At 43.3% G+C, this 25978-nt stretch overlaps 1 protein-coding gene across 2 annotated transcripts; it reads left to right on the top strand.

Moving 5' to 3' along the window:
- Positions 1-624: 624 nt before the first annotated feature.
- On the top strand, positions 625-25256 carry LOC121576885 (transcription initiation factor TFIID subunit 4). Of its 2 annotated transcripts, none has more exons than XM_041890433.2 (15): positions 625-2984; positions 3262-3431; positions 4009-4098; positions 4385-4576; positions 4876-4998; positions 5259-5348; positions 5774-5944; positions 6427-6502; positions 6832-6937; positions 8121-8290; positions 8561-8691; positions 8905-9030; positions 16438-16494; positions 18015-18137; positions 23297-25256. In XM_041890433.2, exons 1-15 carry the CDS (start codon positions 1781-1783, stop codon positions 23456-23458), a joined length of 2991 nt encoding a protein of 996 aa, XP_041746367.1. In that variant the 5' UTR covers positions 625-1780; the 3' UTR covers positions 23459-25256. The 2 variants fall into 2 exon arrangements, with proteins under 2 accessions (XP_041746367.1, XP_041746368.1); XM_041890434.2 differs by having other exon boundaries at positions 4388-4576.
- The last annotated feature ends 722 nt before the right edge of the window (positions 25257-25978 follow it).

Raw genomic sequence — 25978 nt, forward strand, 5'->3', positions numbered from 1 at the left:
TGTGTACTGTTAACCTTGTGAGATTAGCAACACATATAGGCCTATAACTTGTAAATAATTGTCTCCATTTATTGCCGTTCTGAAAGTGTGATTATACTAAAAGCCTGGTTGATATTAATTAATTAAACTTGCAAATAAATTCAATTTTTGTTTTAGTTACAAAAAATTGCATTGTGTTAGATTTGTGAACATTTAATGTGATGATATTTCACATTAAGTTTCACATGTGTATTTTCACATGTGATCACAACCTTTCACATGTGAAACCATGTGGTCTGGAACACTTCACATGTGATGATATTTCACATGAAGTTTCACATGTGGATATTTTTCACATGACATTTCACAGGAGATGCCCTGCAAACAAAAAAAGAGTCCTTATGATGTCCCACAGTGTTTTCAACGAATGTATTTGACACACTTTGACATTTTTATTTATACAGTAATTATTATTCAACATGTCCGAACCTGGGATTTGAACACACAACCTCCAATACTTGTTTTTTCACTATAAGCCAATATGAAATTCAGATAATAATAATAATATGCCATTTAGCAGACGCTTTTATCCAAAGCGACTTACAGTCATGCGTGCATACATTTCTGTGTATGGGTGGTCCCGGGGATCGAACCCACTACCTTGGCGTTACAAGCGCCGTGCTCTACCAGCTGAGCTACAGAGGACCAGATACAGCTTTTTGCATTGTGGCCAATGGAGTGGGTGGAGTAGGGAGTCACCAGCACAAGAGACTCAAGTATTACAGATTATATTGCGCAAGTCCAATAACATACATTTTATTAAAAGTGTATTTATTTTAATTATAGCCTACTTAACAGCTTTCAACATATAGTACCAGTATTTGTTTAAACTTTCAAAATAAATTGTTTTATTTATTTAACTAGGCAAGTCAGTTAATTCTTATTTACAATGACTGCCTACCCCTGCCAAACCCTCCCCTAAACCGGATGACGCAGGGACAATTGTTCACCGCCCAATAGACTCCAGATCACGTTCAGATGTGATACAGCCCGGGATCGAACCAGGGTCTGTAGTGACTCCTCTAGCACTGAGATGCAGTGCCTTAGACTGCTGCGCCACTCGGGGGCATTATTTTAAATAAAAGTATATCAAATAATTTATATTGTCCACGGTGGTTGCAATGCTGTGAAATACAGTTGTACGTCAATGCAAACAAACAAAAAACATCGATATTCCAAAATGTAGCATACCTTTGCAGGTGGACTCTTATTTTGAAAGAGAGAATCCGCGATCGTGATGCCAGCATATATCCTGCTGCTAGGAAAATGGTAATATCGTTTTTCTAAACTTCGGGGCTGACGGGAAATCAACATCTCGCGCGTTTTCGCGTTTTCGTTTTGCATGGTCTGGTGCCCCGTGTGAGCGGAGTTTTTTTTGTTGTTGACCCCATTCGATTGGTGCTTAAACAAATTCTCCACCCACCCGGGGAACCGAGCCATGCAAAACAAACTCCACCAGTCTCGAACACGTCTGGAATGGGTTTACTAAATTGAAGCAATAAGTATATATATATTTTATTTGTACATTAGGTCTATTTGTTTCCTTCTACTTATTTATGATACTTGTCTTGAAGCACTAATGTAGGGTATATTGTGGAATGAGAAACTTTGAGGTACAACCAGCGCCAATCTTCATAATAGTAGAACAGTGGTCCTTTCTTGAAATTATATTTCTACGTTCGAAGCCCACGCGCATGCGTACATTCTAAAATACGATTTGCACAACGGTCTATCATCAAAGATGGCGGGAGCCTCCGACCCACTGGAGGACATGCTCTTCAATGAGGTAGACGAAAAAGCAGTAAGTGACTTAGTTGGCTCTTTGGAATCGCAACTTGTCAGCCAAAAGACTTCGCCCGCCACATATTCCGATATCAAGCGAGAAGGATCTACGGGCACTGGCAGCCAGTTCTCAGGGAAACTGCGTGATCAAGTGGGGTCTCTGGAGCCGCCACAACAAGGACACCCAAAAGCGGTGTTAAACGCGGAACCCAGCGCGAATCAGGCGATTTCCAATACGAGTATCACCGCTTCTACCTCTTCCATCACTACTGGAGGCATTATAAACGCTGGTACCAATTTACAAACACATGGAGCCGCATCTCGAATAATTTCCCCCGCACCACCAGGATCGGTAACTTTGCCTGCTCAGACGACAAGCTTCAACAGAGGGACTGTTTTGGGTCCAGCTGAAACATCGGTGGTGACTACTCCCAACTCAAACCTAACAACAACAACAACAACAGCTATCAGGACTGCTTCACCTGGATTACAGAGTTTTAACGGTAGCACTGGAGCTGTGAAGTTGGTCAACTCGCCAGCTGCTGCTCCCCAAATCGGGTCAGGCGGCAACACTGTTATAAGTACTGCCAGTGCGGGCAACTCTATCATTGTGTCTATGGCTTCACAGCCTCCTCCTCTGCCAAACTATCCTGTATCTCAATCTGCTGTGGCAGGTGTTACTCCCACTATTGCATTGCAAAGGCATCCCAACCCCATGGCCAGTGCCTCACAGAATGGAGTAGTTTCTGCAGTGGTCACACAGGGTGCAGGTTCTCCAGGGGCCACCACTTCTCAGGTCATGAACCGCAGCAACACTCTCATGCACACTAAAATGGTGGCACCCAACCAGCCAGTCTCTGCTGGCCAATCAATAATTCTCGGAGGGTCTCCCTCTCCTGTTGTTGTGAACTCACCCATAAGCCCGGCACAGAGTGTGGCAAGTCCCACTCTCACAGCCGGGGTGAAACCAACGGTTAACGGAGTTGGTCAGCCCACGGTGACCATCGTGAGGCCCCCCGGTGCTCCTGTGATGACCACCTCCGTACAGCAGCAGAGACCTGGGCTGGTAGCGAGTCCCACGAGGACTGTGGCACCACAGCTGGTCGTCAGACCACCACAGCAAACCACCATTCAGTTACCACCTGGATTTACCATACCACCCGGTAAGGAACCCTACTGATGTTATCCTAATTCTAAAACCTTTAGAACCTAGGATCTGGCTCCCCAAGCTCCATACTGAACAGGAATGTGCACCCTTCAAACATTTAGTCAATCATTGAAACATTCATATAGTCAAAAGCCTATAGCCCAGTCTGTGCTATTCACTAATGCATTTGTTAACCCTATGCTAAGGCCCCAAAAAACTCAAACGACCCCCCAAAAAGTCAACCATTCAAAAGGCATATAAAGAAAGATGTGACCTGACTGTTTCTCCCTCAGGTATGGTGCTGGTGCGTACGGACACAGGCCAGCTGGTAATGGTGCCTCAGCAGGTTCTAGCCCAGGCCCAGGCTAAGACTCAACAAGGCCAGGCAGCTGTCTCCAACATCTCCCCCCGGCCTCCTACACCTACCGCTGGGGCCACCATCAGAGTCAGTACTCCCAGCCAGGTATGGATGGGGGAATCAGGCTAAAGTTGTCTAGAGGGGGACTGGAATGGATTATATCATATCAAACTTGTTTGTCAATCTGAATGATGTCTGCTGCCATGTACTGGCCAATCCTCTTTAGTGGTCCAAGTATAGGCCTAGTCCTCCTGACAAAAAAATCTCACTGCTTGATCATGTGGGTTTTCCATAAGATCGATGCTGCCCAGGCCAAGAATGTTATTGGAGATGATGTAGTACATGATTGTGTAAGAGCTCATCGTCAGCATCAGTCTCATGAGACCATAGATTCTCGTGTCTGGTCAGGTCTTGGTGTAGCATCTGCTGTGGCTGTGGAGTCTCATTCGTGATCGGCATACTCTGCCATCAGTCGCAACTGAAGGTCTGCCCTGATGTTGTAGGGATGTCTTGCTGTTTCTTCCTCTTTACTCTTTTAATTTCCCTCTCGAGTTGTGCCAGTGTCGTTTCACTTTTAGTAAGTCATAACAAGTTGACCATGTATACCGGTACTAATGTCCATAATGACTGCTTGTCTTCATCCAATGCACCTCTGACCCCTTGCTCCCCCTGTTCTCTGCAGGCCCCTTGTACACCCCAGGCTGTTCGGCTGGGGTCCCCTGTCCAGGCCAGAATGTTGCAGTCCCCCTCTCCCACCAGCCCTGCTATACAGGTGTGAACTTAATGTCTCCATTCAAAGCCCTCTGTCAGAAAACACACACCTAATTATAGTAGCTACTATAGCCTCTCAGTAGATTTAAAATTAATTTGTATGAAATCCATTTTAAATATCCCAGCCCTGTTTTTATTTGGTTGTGGTTTTCGTTGTTTGACCTATGTTATGTTGTAGTAAATGGTTGTTTACTCTCAGCTGAAGTGTGTGTGTTGTTAAAACTTGTTTTTGTTTCCACTACTGTATAAAGTGTAGTCATATTTCTGCCTGTTGTCATTCTCTCCAGAAGGCCATAACCATGGCTCCTGCAGGTGCCTCTGTGTCAGTGAAGATGACCACCCCTCAGAAGGCCCAGACAGTGATCACAGGGGGTCAGGCCCTGGCCAAGCCTGGTGCTGTACGGCCCACTATAACCCTTAACACTGCAGCAGCCAGTGCCTCCACAACCCCTACCACAGGAACGGCACCAGTCTCCCAGGTGTGTCAATTGTGTTACTTTGTTACTGGCACGTTGCTAGACCCGAACAGTGCGTGGTTTACCAGGTGGTGAGTTGGTTGACATTTTTCTATTGGCCGGTTTCCCCCTTGGGGAAAGTGGTGTTTACTGTAAAGTGTGTTGCTATTTTAAATGCCCTCAAAATAAAGTTTAATTTGATTTAATAACGTTTATAATATCAGAAGTGGTGGTGACATGAGAAGCAAACTTTGTGCAAAACTTGTCAATCATTTTCATGGAAAGTCTAATCCTACTGAATGACCCATTCTCCTCTCTTACAGGAAATGCAAGAAAATGTGAAGAAGTGCAAGAACTTCCTGTCCACCCTGATCAAGCTGGCGTCCCACAACTCCCCGTCTCCAGACACATCCAAGAACGTCAAGTCCCTGGTGCAGGATCTTCTGGTGAGTCAAGACCCCTATAGAGGACTAGGTTAAAAATATAATGAGTAGATGACGTATTTGTATCATTTGTCATAAACTCATGCCTTATAAATGATCTACGAATGGCTTATATATGACAGTTATTAGAAAGAGTTATTGCTTTTTGAATTTTGTTATGTAGTTCAATTGTCAGCAGAATGATGGAGCGTGGAATCATGACATTTCATTTCATGTATTTGTTTGTCCTATTATCACACTTAATGCCCACTTTCTTTGATCAGGATGCAAAAATTGAGCCTGAGGAGTTCACCACACGTCTGCAGGCTGAGCTGAAGTCCTCTCCACAGCCGTACCTCATCCCCTTCCTCAAGGTTTGTTTGTTACCCTTAACCCTCAGCCTGACCTTTTTCTGAGCTCATTGCTATGCAACTGAAATGCAATTACTAAAGTACAATGTAACATGTTACTACATTTACGTTGACATTTTAGTCATTTAGCAGACACTCTTATCCAGAGCGACTTATAGTTAGTGAGTGCATACATTTTTCATTCTGGCCCCCTGTGGGAAACGAACCCACAACCCTGGCGTTGCAAGCGCCATGCTCTACCAACTGAGCTACAGGGTACCTGCGATGTTACTAGTGTAATTAGTGTTACTACCCAGGTATAAGAGCAACTTAATGTAAATTGTTACCCTAACTTTCATAGCAGGCCTGTGTGTACTAATAAAAAATATAGACTTAGTCAATTGTTGATGACATTACCATGTAACCCGGATGTGTTTCCTTCCGTACAGAAAAGCCTTCCTGCCCTGCGGCTGTCCCTGCTCAACAACCAGCAGTCTCTGCTGGCCTCCACTAACGCTTCTGCCCTGGCCGCTCCCTCCACTACTACCATCACCAGGGCCCGGCTCCCCACCACCGTCAGCCCCGTCACGGGCATTGTCAGGACACCCACCACTGCTCTGGTACGACCCTCCCGGACTTAGACACTGGAGACTGGAGAGAAGCGCTGCAGTTTTTAATGGTTCTTCTTTCTATAGTAGGCCTAGTAGAATTCCTTTGAGGCCGTTCTAGGTTGTCTCTCTATAATAGCATTGATACACACACACACACACAACCATTCTATGTTGTGGTCTGTTATATTTACTGTGTTGTGTTCTGTCTGTAATGTGCCACTTGACTCAAACTAGTTCCGTTTTCTGTTCAAGTTTTATTTGTCACATGCACAAGTACAGTGAAATGCTTAACTTGCAAAAGTAGTATAACTAATTTTAAAAAAGAAGAAAAAATACCCACAATAAATAAGAGGAAGCTATATACAGGGTCCGTGCCAGTACCACATTTACAATGTGCAGGGATACTGGAGTAATTTACAATGTGCAGGGATACTGGAGGGATACTGTTCATGTTCTAATGGCTCCTCTCTCCCACCTCTCCTCTCTTCCAGGGTGTGAGAAGACCAGGGGTTCAGGGGGTCCAGACTCGCATGCCAATGGTCATCACCCAGACCATACGGCCACAAGGTACGGGTACTGCACAGCACCCTCTCTATGCAGACCATGGACAAGCTCAATATGACATCCCAGCGCTCTCCACCTGTGCTATTGGTGAAGGGAAGAGGTTATCCCCAGTGGACACTTGTTTTTCCCACCTCATTCAATTATTCAAGGCCTGGAGGATTATTTGGTGTCTCAGGTGTTTAGTGTTTAGCTCTAACAAAAATGTACCAGCAGGGGATGCCCCAGGACAGGAATTGAAAACCCCTGCTTAAGAGTACTGCACAGAGGCCTATTTTCTCACCATGCTATTGAACAGCTTGTAATGATATGTTTTGTTTCTTTGTCTGGCACAGTTGCAAGAGGACCCACTATTATTGCAGGCAGATCTCCTGTGGGCATTGGTGCCCAGGCCTCTGCCAATCAGAAGAAGCTAAATGAGCCTGGAGGCGGGACGTTCAGGTACAGAATATCCAGGTTGGCAGGGGAAAACTATACTCTCTGTAACCCGGTTTCCATCCAAGCATTTTATGCGATTAAAAACATTTTAATGGCAGGCCTGATGGAAACAGAACATTTGTCGTTAAACTTTCCAAATGTCGACAATACAAAATACACTAGACAACGTGGGATCGTTTTGTGTCGGTGAAATGTTTTATGCGAGAAATGTCAGTGGAAACACTTTTTTTTAAATGCACAAATATTGATATATAACCATCATATCGAAGTAAACTTGGAGTCACGTGAGATGACATGTTGTGTGACCCTTCCACTACGACTCGTTGGGAAAGCATGAAGTTTATTAGGCTACAGATGAAATAAGTTATAATGAACTTCACAGGGTGGTGAAAGTGCAAGGTGAGCTTGATGCTCCTTTCCAATAAATATCGAAGGTCTTATTCTGGTGACATGATCATCGATTCTTGGCTGCCATTTGACAAATACAAATAATCTATCTCATCATGGATGTAGGCTATACCCTGAATCTGAGAGGTGTTGGCAATACCAGAGTGGGCACAGTCGCTATATAACGCAACATTTTTTGTGAAAGTTGAAAATGCGATGCAAACACATTTAACTTGTATTTTTTTATTCGGTACATGGGAATTTAACCACAAAAGGTATTTTTATGTGCACTACGTCATCACTCACAGCCTTTTATCTGCAACAAGTCAATTTGATGGAAACCTCTCTTGTGGGAGAGATTTTTGCGCAGATTTTTGAATATTCACATAAAAATCTGTCACCAATTGGATGGAAACCTAGCTACTTTGGTTATCTGACCCCATGTAAACCTACAGTATTCGAGGCTCCTGGCATTGTTCGGCTTAGAAACTGTGATACTTTTCCATGATGCATGGAAACCAGATCAACCACAGGATGGCGGCATTTCACACGTTTTGACACAATGATGGGGTTGAGAAACATACTTAAGTTAATCAAACTTCATATTCTTTGAGAAATTGACGTGAAATCGACATGGTGTATTTGTCTAGGCAACCACCAAATTATATTAATGTTTAGCTTTCTTGTAATGAACCATAAAATCAAGACATATCTGACTGATTATCAAAGTTAGCCGGCCAACTTAATGATCTTGCTTTCTGGAGCAACCCACTGATCTGTGTGTACTGCATATCTTCAGAGATGATGATGACATCAACGACGTGGCGTCCATGGCGGGGGTGAACCTGAACGAGGAGAACGCCCGTATCATGGCCACCAACTCTGAGCTGGTGGGCACCAAGATCCGCTCCTGTAAGGACGAGGCCTTCCTCCCGCCAGGCCTGCTGCACAGACGCATCATGGAGACCGGTATGTACAATAACCTGTCCTTTCTCCTGAACCAGCTAAGACCCGAAGTGTGCACTTGTTCACTTACCTTAATGGATTTGAAAGGAAATGACTAGTGTAAGAAATAAGCCGCTGAAAGAACTAGAGTTGGGCCCTGATGTCTGTCGATCATCAATAAATGACTGACCACACCTTGTCATCCCACCCCAGATAATGGCACTGATTGGCTGTCCCAATATATCGTGTCTTTAAACCCAGCTGATGCCTTTCTCTCCCTTTCTTCCGCTAAAGCCAAGAGGTTTGGGGTGACAGAGGTCCCAGCTGAGGCAGTGAACTACATCTCCCATGCTACCCAGGCCAGGCTGAGATCCATGCTGGAGAAAGTGTCAACTATCGCCCAGCACCGCACTGACGGGGGAAAGGTAAGAACAGGGAGAGTAGGGGTTTTCATGAACAGAAGTAGATGAACAGTACATAGCCAGTACATGCACAAGCACAACAGTACATGAATAACAAAGAAATCACACATGACCAACATCATGAACAGTACATGAACAGTACATAAACAACACCATCCTACTTGTCCCTTCCTCCTTCCTTTCACGCTCTCTCCTGTCCCTTCCCTCTCTGTGCAGGATGAGGAGTGGTATGAGCCGTCGACAGACGTCAGGGCCCAGCTCCGCTTCTTTGAGCAGCTGGACAGGATGGAGAAACAAAGGAAGGACGAGCAGGAGAGGGAGGTCCTACTCAAGGCTGCCAAGGTAGAGACACACACCACCTGACTACATACACACCGGAACTATGTTATTACCACATTACTGCATTACCAGCAATAATTAGTTTAACTCCAGAAGAGGGGTGGTCTGTTAATAGCTGCAGTGTGTTTGTGTGTGCGTGTGCATGTGTGTCCACCCCATGGGAACGATGTGACACATGAAAACGGGGATAATTAGTGGAGTTTGAACAGAAACCACAATTCCCTCTACAGACATCATTAGACTTCCACGAGAGCATAACACACACACACACACACACACACACACACACACACACACACACTAATTACCTTTAATGTGGGAAAGAGATGACATCCAGGAGATAATTATCTCTGTGCTGCTGTGTAGATGGGAGCTCCCCAACCATATTCACACTGTCGTGTGGGAGTTGGTTTAGTTAATATGCATTGCACGGCTTGTAATTGACATTAGACAACACATACACGGAACAAAAATATAAAAGCAACATGCAACAATTTCAAAGATTTAAATAAATTAGGCCCTAATCTATGGATTTTACATGACTGGGAATACAGATATGCATCTGTTGGTCACAGATACCTTAAGAAAACAATGTAGTGGCGTGGATCAGAAAACCAGTCAGTATCTGGTGTGACCACCATTTGCCACATGCAGCGCGACACATCTCCTTCGCATAGAGTAGATCAGGCTGTTGATTGTGGCCTGTGGAATGTTGTCCCACTCCTCTTCAATGGCTCTGTGAAGTTGCTGGATATTGGCGGGAACTGGAACAGGCTGTTGTACACGTCGATCCAGAGCATCCCAAACATGTTCAATGGGTGACATGTCTGGTGAGTATGTGAGCGGAGCGGAGCGTGCCCAATTTGACTGGAGCGCGGGGCGTGATTCCCAACGGCTAGAGCGTCGTCTGCCTTCTCGCCCACTCCAATGAGCGTTCCAGTAACGCTCACTTCACCAGCTCAGGGCATGCCCGGCCCGGCATGCATTTGTAGGCTATTTGTGTGCTGCTATAGCCCCTTGCTTTAGCTACTGTCATGGAGTTCGCTAAATATTTTCATAAAGAAACTGATAAAACACACAGGTGCTAAATCAAGGTGACTTACAAAGCTGAGGACTAAGAGCAAGAGAGGGAGTGTGGTGATGTAGTGTCCATAACTAAAGAGTCATTGTGGAATCTGAAAAGACATGTACCCCGAAAGCATGATGGTGTACTTACTACTACAGTGGGGGAAAAAAGTATTTAGTCAGCCACCAATTGTGCATGTTCTCCCACTTAAAAAGATGAGAGAGGCCTGTAATTTTCATCATAGGTACACGTCAACTATGACAGACAAAATGAGATTTTTTTTCTCCAGAAAATCACATTGTAGGATTTCTTATGAATTTATTTGCATATTATGGTGGAAAATAAGTATTTGGTCAGTAACAAAAGTTTCTCAGTACTTTGTTATATACCCTTTGTTGGCAATGACACAGGTCAAACGTTTTCTGTAAGTCTTCACAAGGTTTTCACACACTGTTGCTGGTATTTTGGCCCATTCCGCCATGCAGATCTCCTCTAGAGCAGTGATGTTTTGGGGCTGTCGCTGGGCAACACGGACTTTCAACTCCCTCCAAAGATTTTCTATGGGGTTGAGATCTGGAGACTGGCTAGGCCACTCCAGGACCTTGAAATGCTTCTTACGAAGCCACTCCTTCGTTGCCCGGGCGGTGTGTTTGGGATCATTGTCATGCTGAAAGACCCAGCCACGTTTCATCTTCAATGCCCTTGCTGATGGAAGGAGGTTTTCACTCAAAATCTCACGATACATGGCCCCATTCATTCTTTCCTTTACACGGATCAGTCGTCCTGGTCCCTTTGCAGAAAAACAGCCCCAAAGCATGATGTTTCCACCCCATGCTTCACAGTAGGTATGGTGTTCTTTGGATGCAACCTAGCATTCTTTGTCCTCCAAACACGACGAGTTGAGTTTTTACCAAAAAAGTTCTATTTTGGTTTCATCTGACCATATGACATTCTCCCAATCCTCTTCTGGATCATCCAAATGCACTCTAGCAAACTTCAGACGGGCCTGGACATGTACTGGCTTAAGCAGGGGGACACGTCTGGCACTGCAGGATTTGAGTCCCTGGCGGCGTAGTGTGTTACTGATGGTAGGCTTTGTTACTTTGGTCCCAGCTCTCTGCAGGTCATTCACTAGGTCCCCCCGTGTGGTTCTGGGATTTTTGCTCACCGTTCTTGTGATAATTTTGACCCCACGGGTGAGATCTTGCGTGGAGCCCCTGATCGAGGGAGATTATCAGTGGTCTTGTATGTCTTCCATTTCCTAATAATTGCTCCCACAGTTGATTTCTTCAAACCAAGCTGCTTACCTATTGCAGATTCAGTCTTCCCATGCCCATTGCATGTCTACAATTTTGTTTCTGGTGTCCTTTGACAGCTCTTTGGTCTTGGCCATAGTGGAGTTTGGAGTGTGACTGTTTGAGGTTGTGGACAGGTGTCTTTTATACTGATAACAAGTTCAAACAGGTGACATTAATACAGGTAACGAGTGGAGGACAGAGGAGCCTCTTAAAGAAGAAGTTACAGGTCTGTGAGAGCCAGAAATCTTGCTTGTTTGTAGGTGACCAAATACTTATTTTCTACCATAATTTGCAAATAAATTCATTAAAAATCCTACAATGTGATTTTCTGGGTTTTTTTTCCTCAATTTGTCTGTCATAGTTGACGTGTACCTATGATGAAAATTACAGGCCTCTCATCTTTTTAAGTGGGAGAACTTGCACAATTGGTGGCTGACTAAATAAAAAAATTTCCCCACTGTACGTGCACATGCTAAAAGAAAGGAAAGAAGTGGGTAGCTAATTGTCATTGTAGCAAAGTATTTATAAACAAAAAATCAGATTACTTAAAAGTCTTGTTTCAGTTTTATTCTATTATCTATACAAAAGGCCATAATTGATTTTGGCCCAATAGACCTGGCATATTCCAACTTTCAAGGGGCTTTCCCATAAAAACCTTTATGCCTACAACTCTGCATTCCTGCCCAGCCTGGCAAGAGAGGCCAAAAGTGTGTTTAGCATCCCCAGTGGCTCTGTAAGCGCAGAGAGGATATTCTCCGCTGCTGGCCAGCTATCCAGGCACCATCACATGAGCCTGAAGCCACAGACTCTGGCCAAACTCTGTTTTCTAATAGACTGAGCCTAATAAGGCATTTTTCGTTTAATTTGTATTCAATTCTAAGTCACAGCCTATATGCACAATTTATAGGCTATAATGATTTAATACAATAAAATGTTGTTTAAATACTGAGCACCGTATGTCCCTACCAGCCTAGTGTGTCGCAGTCGCAAATGCTTGACAATGTATTTCTTTGTAGGCTATAGCCTTGAAATAATTGAAATAACATAGCCTAAATAATTCATTTCCGTTCCTTCTTAGGCTCCCTGTCTGGCTCCTGACTTATTTAGAGTCTTTATATGCTGTTTAATATGACATGTAGCCTATTTGAAATGATGAGCGCTTCTTACATTCACCTTTTCATGTTTATTAAAATACTTTTCATTAAAATCATATGGTTTGGTTTCAATGCTTCAAAACCAAATGTTAGGTCAAAAAATAGATGGTTGTTGGTTAAATTGTGATTTTAATGAATGGAGTGAATTTGGAGCGGCAGTTTCCGACCGCTCAACTCCACTCACATACTCTGCTGGTTAGTATGCAGGCCATGGAAGAACTTGGACATTTTCAGCTTCCAGCAATTGTATGACACGGGGGTCGTACATTGTCATGCTGAAACATGAGGTGATGGCGGCTGATGAATGGCACGACAATCTGTGCTTTCAAATTGCCAGCAATAAAATGCAATTGTGTTTGTTGTCCGTAGCTTATGCCTGCCCATACCATAACCCCACCACCACCATGGGGCACTCTGTTCACAACGTTGACATCAGCAAACCGCTCGCCCACACGACGCCATACACGCTGCCTGCCATCTGCCTGGTACAGTTGAAACCAGGATTCATCCGTGACAGAGCACACTTCTCCAGCGTGCCAGTGGCCATCGACGGTGAGCATTTGCCCACTGAAGTCGGTTACGACGGCGATCTGCAGTCTGGTCAAGAACCTGGTGAGGACGACGAGCATGCAGATGAGCTTCCCTGAGATGGTTTCTGACAGTTTGTGCAGAAACTATTCGGTTGTGCAAACCCAGTTTCATCAGCTGACCAGGTGGCTGGTCTCAGACGATCCCGCAGGTAAAAAATCAGGATGTGGAGGTCCTAGATTTGGTTACACGTGGTCTGCGATTGTGAGGCCGGTTGGACATACTGCCAAAATATCTAAAACGACGTTGGAGAGGTGGCTTATAGTAGAGAAATTAACATTCAATTCTCTGGCAACAGCTCTGGTGGACATTCCTGTAGTCCGCATGCCAATTGCACACTCCCTTAAAACCTGAGACATTGATCATGCTGTTTAATCAGCTTCTTGATATGCCACACCTGTCAGGTGGATGGATTATCTTGGAAATGCGCATTAACAGGGATGTAAAGAAATTTGTGCACACAATTTGAGGGAAATAAACGTTTTGTACGTATGGAACATTTCTGGGATCTTTTATTTCAGCTAATGAAACATGAGACTAACACTGCGTTTATATTATTGTTAAGTATATAATTGACTAAAGTGAGAAACCAATACTTCTCTTTCCACACAAGATACATAACCTGTATAAATAGTTAAGAACAATAACTGTAATATACTATAACAGTGTTCTACAGCCCACATTGGTGCTATGATCTGCGGCTGTGACAGTCATGACATTTTGGATGACGGTAATTGGCTAGACAAATGACACGGTCTCTGTAATAATTGTTCAAATAGCAATAGACTTTTAGTCAAAGAAGACTAAATTCACCAGGAATTTAGCAAGAAATGTGTTTAATTTAGAAAATCTATTCCCAAGTATTCCCATAAATAAAAAAAGACGTGTTCGTGTCTCAATGTAATCAAGTTATGAAATTATTATTTTCAGATACAATCTCCTTTTTGGGCTTAGTTGTGGTCAATTTGCAGTGTACAAATTATTATAATTATTTTGCGACCCCCGATTTATTTTCCTGCCACCCCGTCGCTGACTAGTTGCCTACACCTGAAGTTGTACCTTTTCAGTTTTAGAAGAAGTGACTGCTAAATACTATCTCCTGTTCTTATAAGCCATTTCTGTATGCTAACTGTAATGCAGTTGATTGGTGACTATGGCATGAACATATATTGGGGTTGACATCCATGCAAGCATTATACTCAGATTTTCACCTCAACATAGTGTGAAATACACAAACAATAACCTAAATGTAGGGTAATTTTGCTGGGGGCAATGGGGAGATTCGGATCTTTCCCCCACGCATTTCCATGGCATTTCCATTGTTTTGGTTGAGTTCCATTGACCTCTTTACCGCATCTATTACGAGTGTACCCATGAGTTTACCAGTCCAATTGCCAGGGTTAGAGGTTCCAAGCCCATTCTATTTCTGTGTGTGCTGCTGCTGCATTGTGGGGGTGTTGCTTAGGCCAGTGGTTCTCAAACCTCTCCTCGGAGACCCCCAGACGTTTGACAATTTTATTGTAGCTCTGAACTAGCTCACCTGATTTCAACTAGTCAAGGGCTTGGTGATTAGTTGACAAGATGAATCAGGAGTGCTAGCTCTGGAATAGATCAAATACATGGAACGGCTGGGGGTTCCCGAGGAAAGGTTTGAGAACCACTGGCCTAGGCAACCGAAGACTTCTTTGCTATTACACCTTGTTTGTTTCAGCAAGGTGCAACACAGTTTCATCACATTGTTAAGAGTCCATGTTACCGTAGAAACGGACTCAACCGCACGAATGCCTGGCTGTCCTGTCTTAAGGCAGCTGTTGGTTCCTGTTATGATGAGTTTCTGGTATTGAGAAGTTCAGGATGCAAGAGAGTATGGGACACAGATGGAGAGTTGATTCAGCCATTATTTAATTCAGTACTGGATTCAATGACAGGCTGTACGGACGTAGCCTCCTGCCATCTGAATGACTTCCATACAAAATCTCTGTTTATATAATGCCCTTCCGATCTACTTCTGTCCCACACATTATTGACTGTCACTCATCTTACTACAATAGCATCCACATATTTGGTATCGTGTATCACCTAGCCAGGCCCTCACGTAGCCCTCTTAAGATTAGCAACTGTGGCCCCCAATCTATCTTGGCACACCGACACTCTGTCACTAACCCATGACACCAATAACACATGGCGTGTCCTTGTCCTCTGTCCCACATGCAGCTTATGAGTTTTACATACATTAATGAATCTTGTATCACAGATCATTATAACAGTTCCCAATGACAATATTTTCTTTTCTTGACGGTCTTCATCCATAACTGTTGGTTACGCAGTTATACAGTAATTGCGCCAGCCCTACAAGCTCCAAAATCAAATCTTATTTGTCACATGTGCCGAATACAACAGGTGTAGATTTTGCCGTGAAATGCTTACTTACGAGCCCTTTCCCAACAATGCAGGGTTAAAAAGTAAGAAACATTTAAAAGTAAGAAAATGGTGCTAAAAAAATTAATAATGAAATAGTAACACAATAAAATAACAATAACCAAGCTATATACAAGGAGTACTGGGACCGAGTCAATGTACAGGGGTATGAGGTAATATGTACATGTAGGTAGGGGTAAAAATGACTAGGCAATCAGGATAGATTATAAGCAGTGTGTGTGTGTGTGTGTGTTGTGTTGTGTAGTATGTGTGAGTGTGAATAGAGCCAGTGACATTTTTTTAACAAAGGGGGTCAATGCAATTAGTCAAAGTATCAATTTGATTAACTGTTCAGCAGTCTTATGGCTTTGGGGTAAAAGCTGTTCAGGAGCCTTTTGGTCCCAAACTTGGTGCTCCGGTACTGCTTGCCGTGCTGTAGCAGAGAGAACAGTCTAGGACTTGGGTGGCTGGAATTTTTAGGGCCTATCTCTGACACCGCCTGGTATAGAGGTCCTGGATGGCAGGGAGCTCGGCCCCAGTGAGGTATTGGGCCGTACGTACTACCCTCTGTAGCGCCTTACGGTCGGATGTAAAGCATTTGCCATACCAAGCGGTGATGCAGCCAGTCAAGATGCTCTCAATGGTGCAACTGTATAACTTTTTGAGGATCTGAGGGCCCAAGACAAATATTTTCAGGGGGAAGAGGCGTTGTCGTGCCCTCTTCGACTGTCTTGGTGTGTTTGGACCATTATAGGTCCTTAGTAATGTGGACACAGAGGAACTTGAAGCTCTTCCTCTCATGACAAGGTATCCACCTCCCCTGTCTCTCGCTTTCCCTCTGTCTCTCTCCTTCTAAACTGTCTGTCTCTCACTCTCTCAACTATAGAGTCGCGCCAGACAGGAGGACCCAGAGCAAGCTCGGTTGAAGGCGAAAGCTAAAGAGGTAAGCGCTTCATTTTGTGTTTCCCTCCACATACCAACAAATCAAAGCAGTTGACACGCAGTATCATTATCTATGTACAATATCAAAAAATACACAAATGGTCTATAAAGTCCATTGTCAGACAGCTACAGACTGGCATGCAAGAACTTTCCACCAAAATACAAACATTTTCCATATAGACCAACCACCCCAACCATGCCCATATTTGAGGCTAGCTCTCCCCATATTATAGCTCTGCCTTGGGCCACACTGTCTGTTTGGACAGTGTTTCACCACTTTGACCCAGAGCGGGCTCTGTGACCTCTGTGCCTTGAGGCATTATTCATAAAGATCAGGACAGGGGAGCCCAAGTCAGGACACGTTGCTGTAGTCAGCAACCCATGTCCTGTAGAAGTCGCCTAATCAGTATTTTGTTTAGCTTTATCATTTTTGTTAGTGCTGGGCTAGATCAAAGGCATGGAAGCCAAGTCGCTCCCCAGGAGGAAGGTTGGCCACACCTGGTTTAACGCCTATGTCAAGAATAGGCATCTTCAGTCCTAGAGGGCCAAAAACTAAAACACCTCTGGTTTTCATTCTCTCCTAATCAGGGACTGATTCAGACCTGAGACACCAGGTGGACTCTGTCCAATCAATCCGTGACATAAATAAATCATTACTACTACAAGGTAGAAAATTAAACCAGCACTACTTGGGCCCTCCAGGCCTCTGGCCTATGTGATCAAGACTAGTTTCCAGGATGTGCAGAGAGGCGTAACCTGGTTCTGCCTCTACCAATTAATTTCTTAAACAGACAGGGACCTGACCAGAGGCAATGTTAGCTAGGCCTACAGAGCCCTACTCTCTGCCTTGTGCCCTCATAATGCCTGAAGATACAATGCCCCCTTCACACACACATGCGCCTGCTTCAAGCCGTTGGCCTCTGTTCCATCTTGACCTCCAGGGTCAGGTCACACCATGTGCAGCACTTCCCTTTCAATTAGCGTTACTAACGTTGACATTAATGAGGATGTCAACGTTGCCTTGAATTATGTCTTCTGTCGATTCGTTTTTTTCCATGCTCCTCCTTTGGAGTGGGCGGCTGTTTTAGTTTGTAGCACTAGCCTGCTGCAGAAGGATTTGTGTTCATGGCAGATAATAATAGCCTAATAATATGAAATGGTTGTACTCTACGAATAGGCCTATTAGAGGTCCTCTGTAGCTCAGCTGGTAGAGCACGGCGCTTGTAACGCCAAGGTAGTGGGTTCGATCCCCGGGACCACCCACACACAATAATGTATGCACGCATGACTGTAAGTCGCTTTGGATAAAAGCGTCTGCTAATTGGCATATTAGAGGGTTTGTCCTGTAAGATTTTTCAGAGCCCTTTTGTAAAGCTACTGTACTTGGCTCTGTATCACATCTCTCTTTTGTAGATGACAACTTTCTCCATTCCAGCTATTATGCAACCAATGATAGATCCTTTTCAGGATGTAAATCAGACAGGAGAGTATAAATGTCTGTGGCTCTCTTTCCCATCTCAGATGCAGCAGGCGGAGCAGGCCCAGATCCGGCAGCGTGAAGCCAACCTCACTGCCCTGGCGGCCATCGGTCCCCGCAAGAAACGCAAGATGGACTCGCCAGGGAGCTCTACATCGGGCACAGAGGTAAGGGTCCTAAAATGTGGCAGTATGAATGTGTACAGTGGGGGAAAAAAGTATTTAGCCAGCCACCAATTGTGCAAGTTCTCCCACTTAAAAAGATGAGGCCTGTAATTTTCATCATAGGTACACGTCAACTATGACAGACAAAATGAGAAAAAGAAATCCAGAAAATCACATTGTAGGATTTTTTATGAATTTATTTGCAAATTATGGTGGAAAATAAGTATTTGGTCAATAACAAAAGTCTCTCAATACTTTGTTATATACCCTTTGTTGGCAATGACACAGGTCAAACGTTTTCTGTCAGTCTTCACAAGGTTTTCACACACTGTTGCTGGTATTTTGGCCCATTCCTCCATGCAGATCTCCTCTAGAGCAGGGATGTTTTGGGGCTGTCGCTGGGCAACACAGACTTTCAACTCCCTCCAAAGATTTTCTATGGGGTTGAGATCTGGAGACTGGCTAGGCCACTCCAGGACCTTGAAATGCTTCTTACGAAGCCACTCCTTCGTTGCCCGGGCGGTGTGTTTGGGATCATTGTCATGCTGAAAGACCCAGCTACGTTTCATCTTCAATGCCCTTGCTGATGGAAGGAGGTTTTCACTCAAAATCTCACGATACATGGCCCCATTCATTCTTTCCTTTACACGGATCAGTCGTCCTGGTCCCTTTGCAGAAAAACAGCCCCAAAGCATGATGTTTCCACCCCCATGCTTCACAGTAAGTATGGTGTTCTTTGGATGCAACTCAGCATTCTTTGTCCTCCAAACACGACGAGTTGAGTTTTTACCAAAAAGTTCTATTTTGGTTTCATCTGACCATATGACATTCTCCCAATCCTCTTCTGGATCATCCAAATGCACTCTAGCAAACTTCAGACGGGCCTGGACATGTACTGGCTTAAGCAGGGGGACACGTCTGGCACTGCAGGATTTGAGTCCCTGGCGGCGTAGTGTGTTACTGATGGTAGGCTTTGTTACTTTGGTCCCAGCTCTCTGCAGGTCATTCACTAGGTCCCCCCGTGTGGTTCTGGGATTTTTTGCTCACCGTTCTTGTGATCATTTTGACCCCACAGGGGTGAGATCTTGCGTGGAGCCCCAGATCGAGGGAGATTATCAGTGGTTTTGTATGTCTTCCATTTCCTAATAATTGCTCCCACAGTTGATTTCTTCAAACCAAGCTGCTTACCTATTGCAGATTCAGTCTTCCCAGCCTGGTGCAGGTCTACAATTTTGTTTCTGGTGTCCTTTGACAGCTCTTTGGTCTTGGCCATAGTGGAGTTTGGAGTGTGACTGTTTGAGGTTGTGGACAGGTGTCTTTTATACTGATAACAAGTTCAAACAGGTGCCATTAATACAGGTAACGAGTGGAGGACAGAGGAGCCTCTTAAAGAAGTTGTTACAGGTCTGTGAGAGCCAGAAATCTTGCTTGTTTGTAGGTGACCAAATACTTATTTTCCACCATAATTTGCAAATAAATTAATTAAAAATCCTACAATGTGATTTTCTGGATTTTTTTTTTTCTCAATTTGTCTGTCATGAAAATTACAGGCCTCTCTCATCTTTTTAAGTGGGAGAACTTGCACAATTGGTGGCTGACTAAATACTTTTTCCCCCCACTGTATATATCCTAAGTTTGAAAGATATCCTCATTTTCCAATTACTTTTACCCTCTGACTTTTCATCACATTAAGAAAAAAAACTTGCTTTTTAAGTAATGCCAAAAAGAAAGCGGGGATTGCTTTGCTCATGGTCGTACACCTCTGTCATCAATACAACTACATGTCCCCCATCACCCTCCCTATCCAACAGAGAGCAGAGTGAATGTGACCAGAGTTGAGTGAAGGGGGTCAGCGTGTGCCTCTAGGCTTGTTGTTGGTGTGTCTGCACCACTCTACCCCCTCGAAGCCCCCCTCCTCTCACACCCTGAGAGGAGCCATAGATTTCAGCTCTGTAGAAATGAGCCTGAGGGGTAACACAGCCTGGGGCAGCTGCAGTATGGGTGCCTCAGTCACAGCCACCACCCCCTCCCACATCCAGCCCTGAGTTCTCCCCCAAGCGATCCCAGACAAAGGGCTCTGTGCGGGATGAGAGCCTGGGATTAGGAGAGGGAGGGAATGCAAGCGAGAGGGAACATTTTGGGAAGGGGAAGGTGTAAAAATGAACTTTGCCGTGGTGAATTCCTATCTGAACGGCTAGCAAGCTAGTCAGTCAGTTGGTAGGTTAGCCAGTTGGTGAGCTAGCCAGGTAGTTAGCTGGGTCGTTCCAACAATTCTCTGTGCCTTTTGAGAAGTGTAACTTGGTAAAAAAAAAAATATATATGTTTTAACGTTGTCATAAAGAGCACATGTTCTACTTCATAAACATTTTTTTTCCCCATCTCAAGAGATTAAATAAAGAAAAAATACTATAGTAAGTGCCTATTAACTGCCAAATAAAGTAACAGGGTTGACTGTGACAGGGTTGACTGTAACAGGGTTGACTGTAACAGGGTTGACGATTTCATCTTAATCAGCCATAAATCCCCTTGTGACAGGGTGAATACAACAGGGAGTATAAAAAAATATATATTATGCACTAACTGTAAGTCGCTCTGGATAAGAGCGTCTGCTAAATGACTAAAATGTAAATGTAAAATTGAATGCAAGTTTCACAAAAAAATGAAATTGTTCAAACGTCTAGCCTGTCTGTGCGTAACAGTGTTGACTTGTTATGCTCGACTTGCTCAGTTTTCCACCACAAAACACCAACAAATGGCCAAAAACAGTACAACCAGCTCACCTGCTTTTATACTATGATTTGACTATTACATGTTAAATGTTTATTTTGAAAAAAAATTTTTTAAAGGAATAGTTTCACCGTCAAAGCAACGAAATAACTAGGGCTTTACAATGATGGTGAAGACTTGGAGACATTTTGGGGTTAAGTGGGTTAAAATCTTCCTATAAGTCAGAGCGCACGGAGGGACATGTCAAAATCCTGAATTTTGGCACTTTAGCAATATTATTTTAAAAATTCAATATTGGTGCACAATTTCTACTTAAAATATCAAAGGGACGCAAAAGGCACTCATTTCGTGGAACTACCCAGCAAGTCCCTTAAATCAGCTACTTTGCTTGCTAGTTTGTAAAATAGATATACAGTCGCTAGTGAAAGTCTGCACACCCCTTGCACAGTATTCACATTTTGCTGCCTTAAAATGTAATAAAAATATATATTAAATTGGTAAAGTGTAAGCAGTTATAGAAAATATTCCTAAATAAAACAAACAAAGATGTCTTGATTGCAATACATTTTTCTTTCACTTGAAAATGTTGAGTAGGTTGTGTAAATTGGTAGGGGAAAAAATCGAATTTAATACATTTTTGGATAAAATTTGAAGGCAGCAAAATGTGCAAGGGGTGACAGACGCACGCATGCACACACATACACCCTTTAAAGCCAGCATGCTCCTTTGAGACCCCTCTTTCAAGGTCACTGAGATCTCTTCTGGCCATGGTAGCCAAAATAATGGGCAACTGGGCATTTTTATACATGGCCCTAAGCATGATGGGATGTTAATTGCTTAATTAACTCAGGAACCACACCTGTGGGGAAGCACCTGCTTTTAATATACTTTATGTCCGTCATTTACTCAAGTGTTTCCATTATTTTGACAGTCACCTGTATGTTCGTTAGATAGTTGGGTAATTAGCAAGTAAACAAAGTAGTCCCCTATGGGATGTTTATTTTCTACCGTAGGTAATGAGTAGAAATGCAGAAAGGTTGCCTGACTCCTTTGTTTGCCTTTCCTCATACAAACCCAAACGGCTTGAGGGGCTCGTGGCAGGCTGATGTGTCTACCTCACCCTGAGCGCTCCTGCAGATGGGAGCTAAGGGGCCTGTTGGGGCTCCAACCTCAGGGCAGATTAGTTACAAAGAAGGCAGCTTGGAGACAAAGATTTCACGCTGGGATTCAATCCAATCGGCCCTTTTCGACTATGCACCTCAATCAGATTTTTTGTTGTTGAGATTTTCAAGAGCTCAATCAGAAATGTTTAATGTCAAGGCGGATCTAACCCGGATCTGAATGAATTCGGCCTTTAAGTCAGAGAACTAAATAACATTTGTAATACGTTCTTCTAAATAAAGAAGAGTTCTTTATCCATGGCCAACTTCCATGCCTATGTGAACGAGTTTCCTGAGTGATCAGACCGGTCACAGTTATATCACAAGAGGATCTTTGACTGATTTGAGTCGGAACGGTGATCTCGTGCTACCCATCATGCTTGATTGGGGTTGGTGATTGCTGTGTCTCTGTCTACACTGGGTGTGTAATGTTGGGGGCATTCATTGTGCCAGTATGGAGTACACACCCGTGTGTGTGTGTGTGGCGCCTGCAGGCTGTTAAGCTTTATAATGCTCTGATTGTGTTCCTGTATGGACCTGGAGCCTTATTCCTATCCTCTAGTGTCAGCTCTCCCCTCAGGCTCTCGGCACATAGAAGTAGAATATAGTACTACTCATTTGATATAATATGGACCACCATTTGTTCACAAAATGGCCATTGCATAAAACAGACATTTTCTAGTTCCCAAATGTTTTTCATGAGCCCCGATAATGAAATGTACCTGTTGTAACCACCAGGCCCCAGTTAAGGAACCCCTGGCTGGCATGTAGCCTATCAGTTCCAGGATACACCACAGGGTTATTCAGTTAGGCACAATGTCACTGAGTTCACTAAGACATGTACAATTTCCTCACCCCATACAAAACACCGCATCAACTCAACCCACACTGTATGATATCACATTGGTAATGGTTGCTCTTTGCGCATGTTGGAGCTGTCCCAAAATGGAGAGAACATGGCATTTAGTGTGCACGGTAAGGGTGTGGCCCGTTTCCCTCAAACTGTGCATACACCTTGTATGAAACTGTGGTGATGCACGCACAAGCCTGCGCTGTCATAGCTTAATAGTGAGTGGGATAGGACAGGTGACAGTGAATTTACATTTCTGTCGTTAGACCACATCACTTGTTCCCTGGCTGCATTACTATTGCTTGAGCCTAGATGTTGGCACACAGGCTGGGGATCGCCAATACAGATATTGTAAGACACTTGAAACAACCCTAAATCACTTACTAGCAGATCTAACTTTTGTAATGCCATCCCTTTCTCCTCAGGTTGCTTCGAGTTCAGGGGCTGGCTCTTCCACAGCCACCTCCTCCCGCCAACAGCTCCGTCAGCGGATCACGCGAGTCAATCTCAGGGACTTTATCTTCTGCCTGGAGCAGGAGAGGGCCACATCCAGGTCCTTACTACTCTATAAGGCTCTCCTGAAGTAGTGGAGTCCCCCAGGGTTCTGTACTTGACCCAATACAAATTTGTGACAAGTAAAGTTTCCCCTTTGCCCCCCCAACTCTAGACACACACACTCATTCCCATACCACACTATCCTATATCCCCCCCTCTAATCTGATGTTAAGCAACCCCACGCCACCCCAACGTTGCCCCTTGATCATACAGACCCTTTGGACAGGTACACCACTGGCTCTACTCTTTCACTTAGCCACATCCTTGTTCTCACATCGTCTAGTCTCATTCACTAGCTGTGTGCTTTACAATGCTGAAAGCCTAGAAGCTGGCAGGCGGCCACACTTGTTTTTTACCATGACTCATGCTATGTACCAGAAGAGGTGCCTTTTGAGTCTCTGTCCCAATCAGTTGCGTAATTCTCAAACAAAACCTACAGTAGTAAGATTTATGTCAGGAGCCTTGCTATTTTAGCCCGATGGCTACTCACTAAGGATGTTACATCACACCACAGATAGTTTGGACTGGATTTTCAAGAGGATTGTTTGGTCACCCTGGGCAGGATCTGTGCTCTCCAGATCAAAGCCTACACACTTGTGTTATCTACGTTTTTTCAAACATTGAAAAGGAAGGAACCATTTCAAAATGAAAGATAATGTTTGCATTTTATGTACCATACAAGTAAGTACTGAGTTTGAAAAAACAACAGGTTTTAATTCACCACACCATATAGTGAATGTTAGAGAATCCTATTGTCAGATAAATGTACAGAGTACTGTGATGCCTCATTTTAAAACAACAAATACATACAGTACATACTAGTTCCAGACCTGGGTCCAATACTTTCAAGTTCTTGAGCTGTGCTCGATTTAGTTTGCCTGGTACAGTAGAACCGATGGAATAGTCCCATTTTAAATTCAAACGCCAAGCTAAATCAAGCACACCTTAATTACTTTCAAGTATTTGACCCAGGTTTTGCTGGCATACATGGTAGTTTAGAGTTCATATTACGGTATTACTGCGCAGCATGTCTGGTAGGTATTATGGCAGAATAGTGAAACACAAGATTATTATATATATATTTTTTGTGTGTGTAAAGAGCCAACTCGGTTCATATTCTATGGTTCATACATAGACTTGTCTCTCCTATTGTAGACCGTGAATCTAGATTAATTACCAGTAGCCATTTAAAGATATAATTATTCAGACTCAAGCTCAGCACAGAACAGGGAGCTGGCTCTCTTACACTCACTCAGGCTAATGAAATGAAGATATCAACAAACAATGTGATATTGAACACCATTCCTATAATTTTCTTCTCAAGACCTTAAATTCCATCCGGGACTCGTAATTTTTTTTTTCATCTGGAAAGTCAGTCTCTTGCAGCACCACGCAACAAGATCTATCGAGTGCTTTGCTATTTTAATGCTGATAATCAAAACGACGATCTGTCGTAGCGATCAAGCAATTATTTTTCTAATGCTAATTGTATACAACTGCTTCCTTATTTTTTTGGTCGAAATCCCTTTTTTTCCCAGTTTGACTTTGGAATGACTTAAGGTTTTTAATGCTTTAAATGTATTTTTTACTGTAACAGGCATTTGTTTATATAGTGCATAGTTCTAATTGATCAATGAGATAAAGATGTGGTGTTAAGAGTCTGGGTCTTAAGCACCTAGCTACAGTATCATCTGTTGAAGGACACATTTTTGTGACTATTTATATTTCCTACTGTCTGTGTATTCAAACCTGACGCATTTCAGGCGATGCAATTTTACTATTGTTTGTACCTTTGCAAAAAAAATTAATAAAGAAAGTGACTGAAAAGAAGTACAAATAGCCTGATTTATTTGATGGTACGGTGCATTTGGAAAGTATTCAGACCCCTTGACTTTTTCCACATTTTGTTACGTTAGTCTTATTCTGAAATTGATAAAATAAATGTTTTTCCTCATCAATCTACACACAATACCCCATAACAAAGCGAAAACAGGTCAAGGGGTCTGAATACTTCCCGAATGCACTATGTGTGTCAAGTTGAGTTTGGCTTATTGCAGTTTTATTAATCTCTGCAACGCAGAACCAAAATCTCCCAACAAAAACAGTTATTTTTATCAATACAGCTATACAAATGAAAAAATATTGACTCACAGTAAGCAAACACATACCTTAAATATTTATTGAAATTGCAGTTATACAAATCTGTGAAATGTGCACCATATTAACACATTCAAAATCCCAGTTTTCACATCATGAAAATGTATTTGTCAGGAAAGTTGTATACAGTGCCTTCGGAAAGTATTCAGACCCTTTGACTTTTTCCACATTTTGTTATGTTACAGCCTTATTCTAAAATTGATTAAATAGTTTTTCCCCCTCAATCTACACACAATACCCCATAATGACAAAGCAAAAAAATCTAACTTATTAAAAATACAAAACGGAAATATCACATTTTACGTAAGTATTCAGACCCTTTACTCAGTACTTAGTTGAAGCACCTTTGGCAGTGATTACAGCCTTGAGTCTTCTTGGGTATGACGCTACAAGCT

This window comes from Coregonus clupeaformis, unplaced genomic scaffold (assembly GCF_020615455.1).
Source record: "Coregonus clupeaformis isolate EN_2021a unplaced genomic scaffold, ASM2061545v1 scaf0038, whole genome shotgun sequence".
Classification (NCBI taxonomy): Eukaryota; Metazoa; Chordata; class Actinopteri; order Salmoniformes; family Salmonidae; genus Coregonus; species Coregonus clupeaformis.

Excerpts from the sequence above, each read along its gene's own strand:
- LOC121576885 (XM_041890433.2), top strand. The coding sequence starts at position 1,781 with ATGGCGGGAGCCTCCGACCCACTGGAGGACATGCTCTTCAATGAGGTA. Across the intron at positions 4,099-4,384 it reads CCACCAGCCCTGCTATACAG|AAGGCCATAACCATGGCTCC; the intron begins GTGTGAACTTAA and ends CATTCTCTCCAG. Across the intron at positions 8,291-8,560 it reads CAGACGCATCATGGAGACCG|CCAAGAGGTTTGGGGTGACA; the intron begins GTATGTACAATA and ends CTTCCGCTAAAG.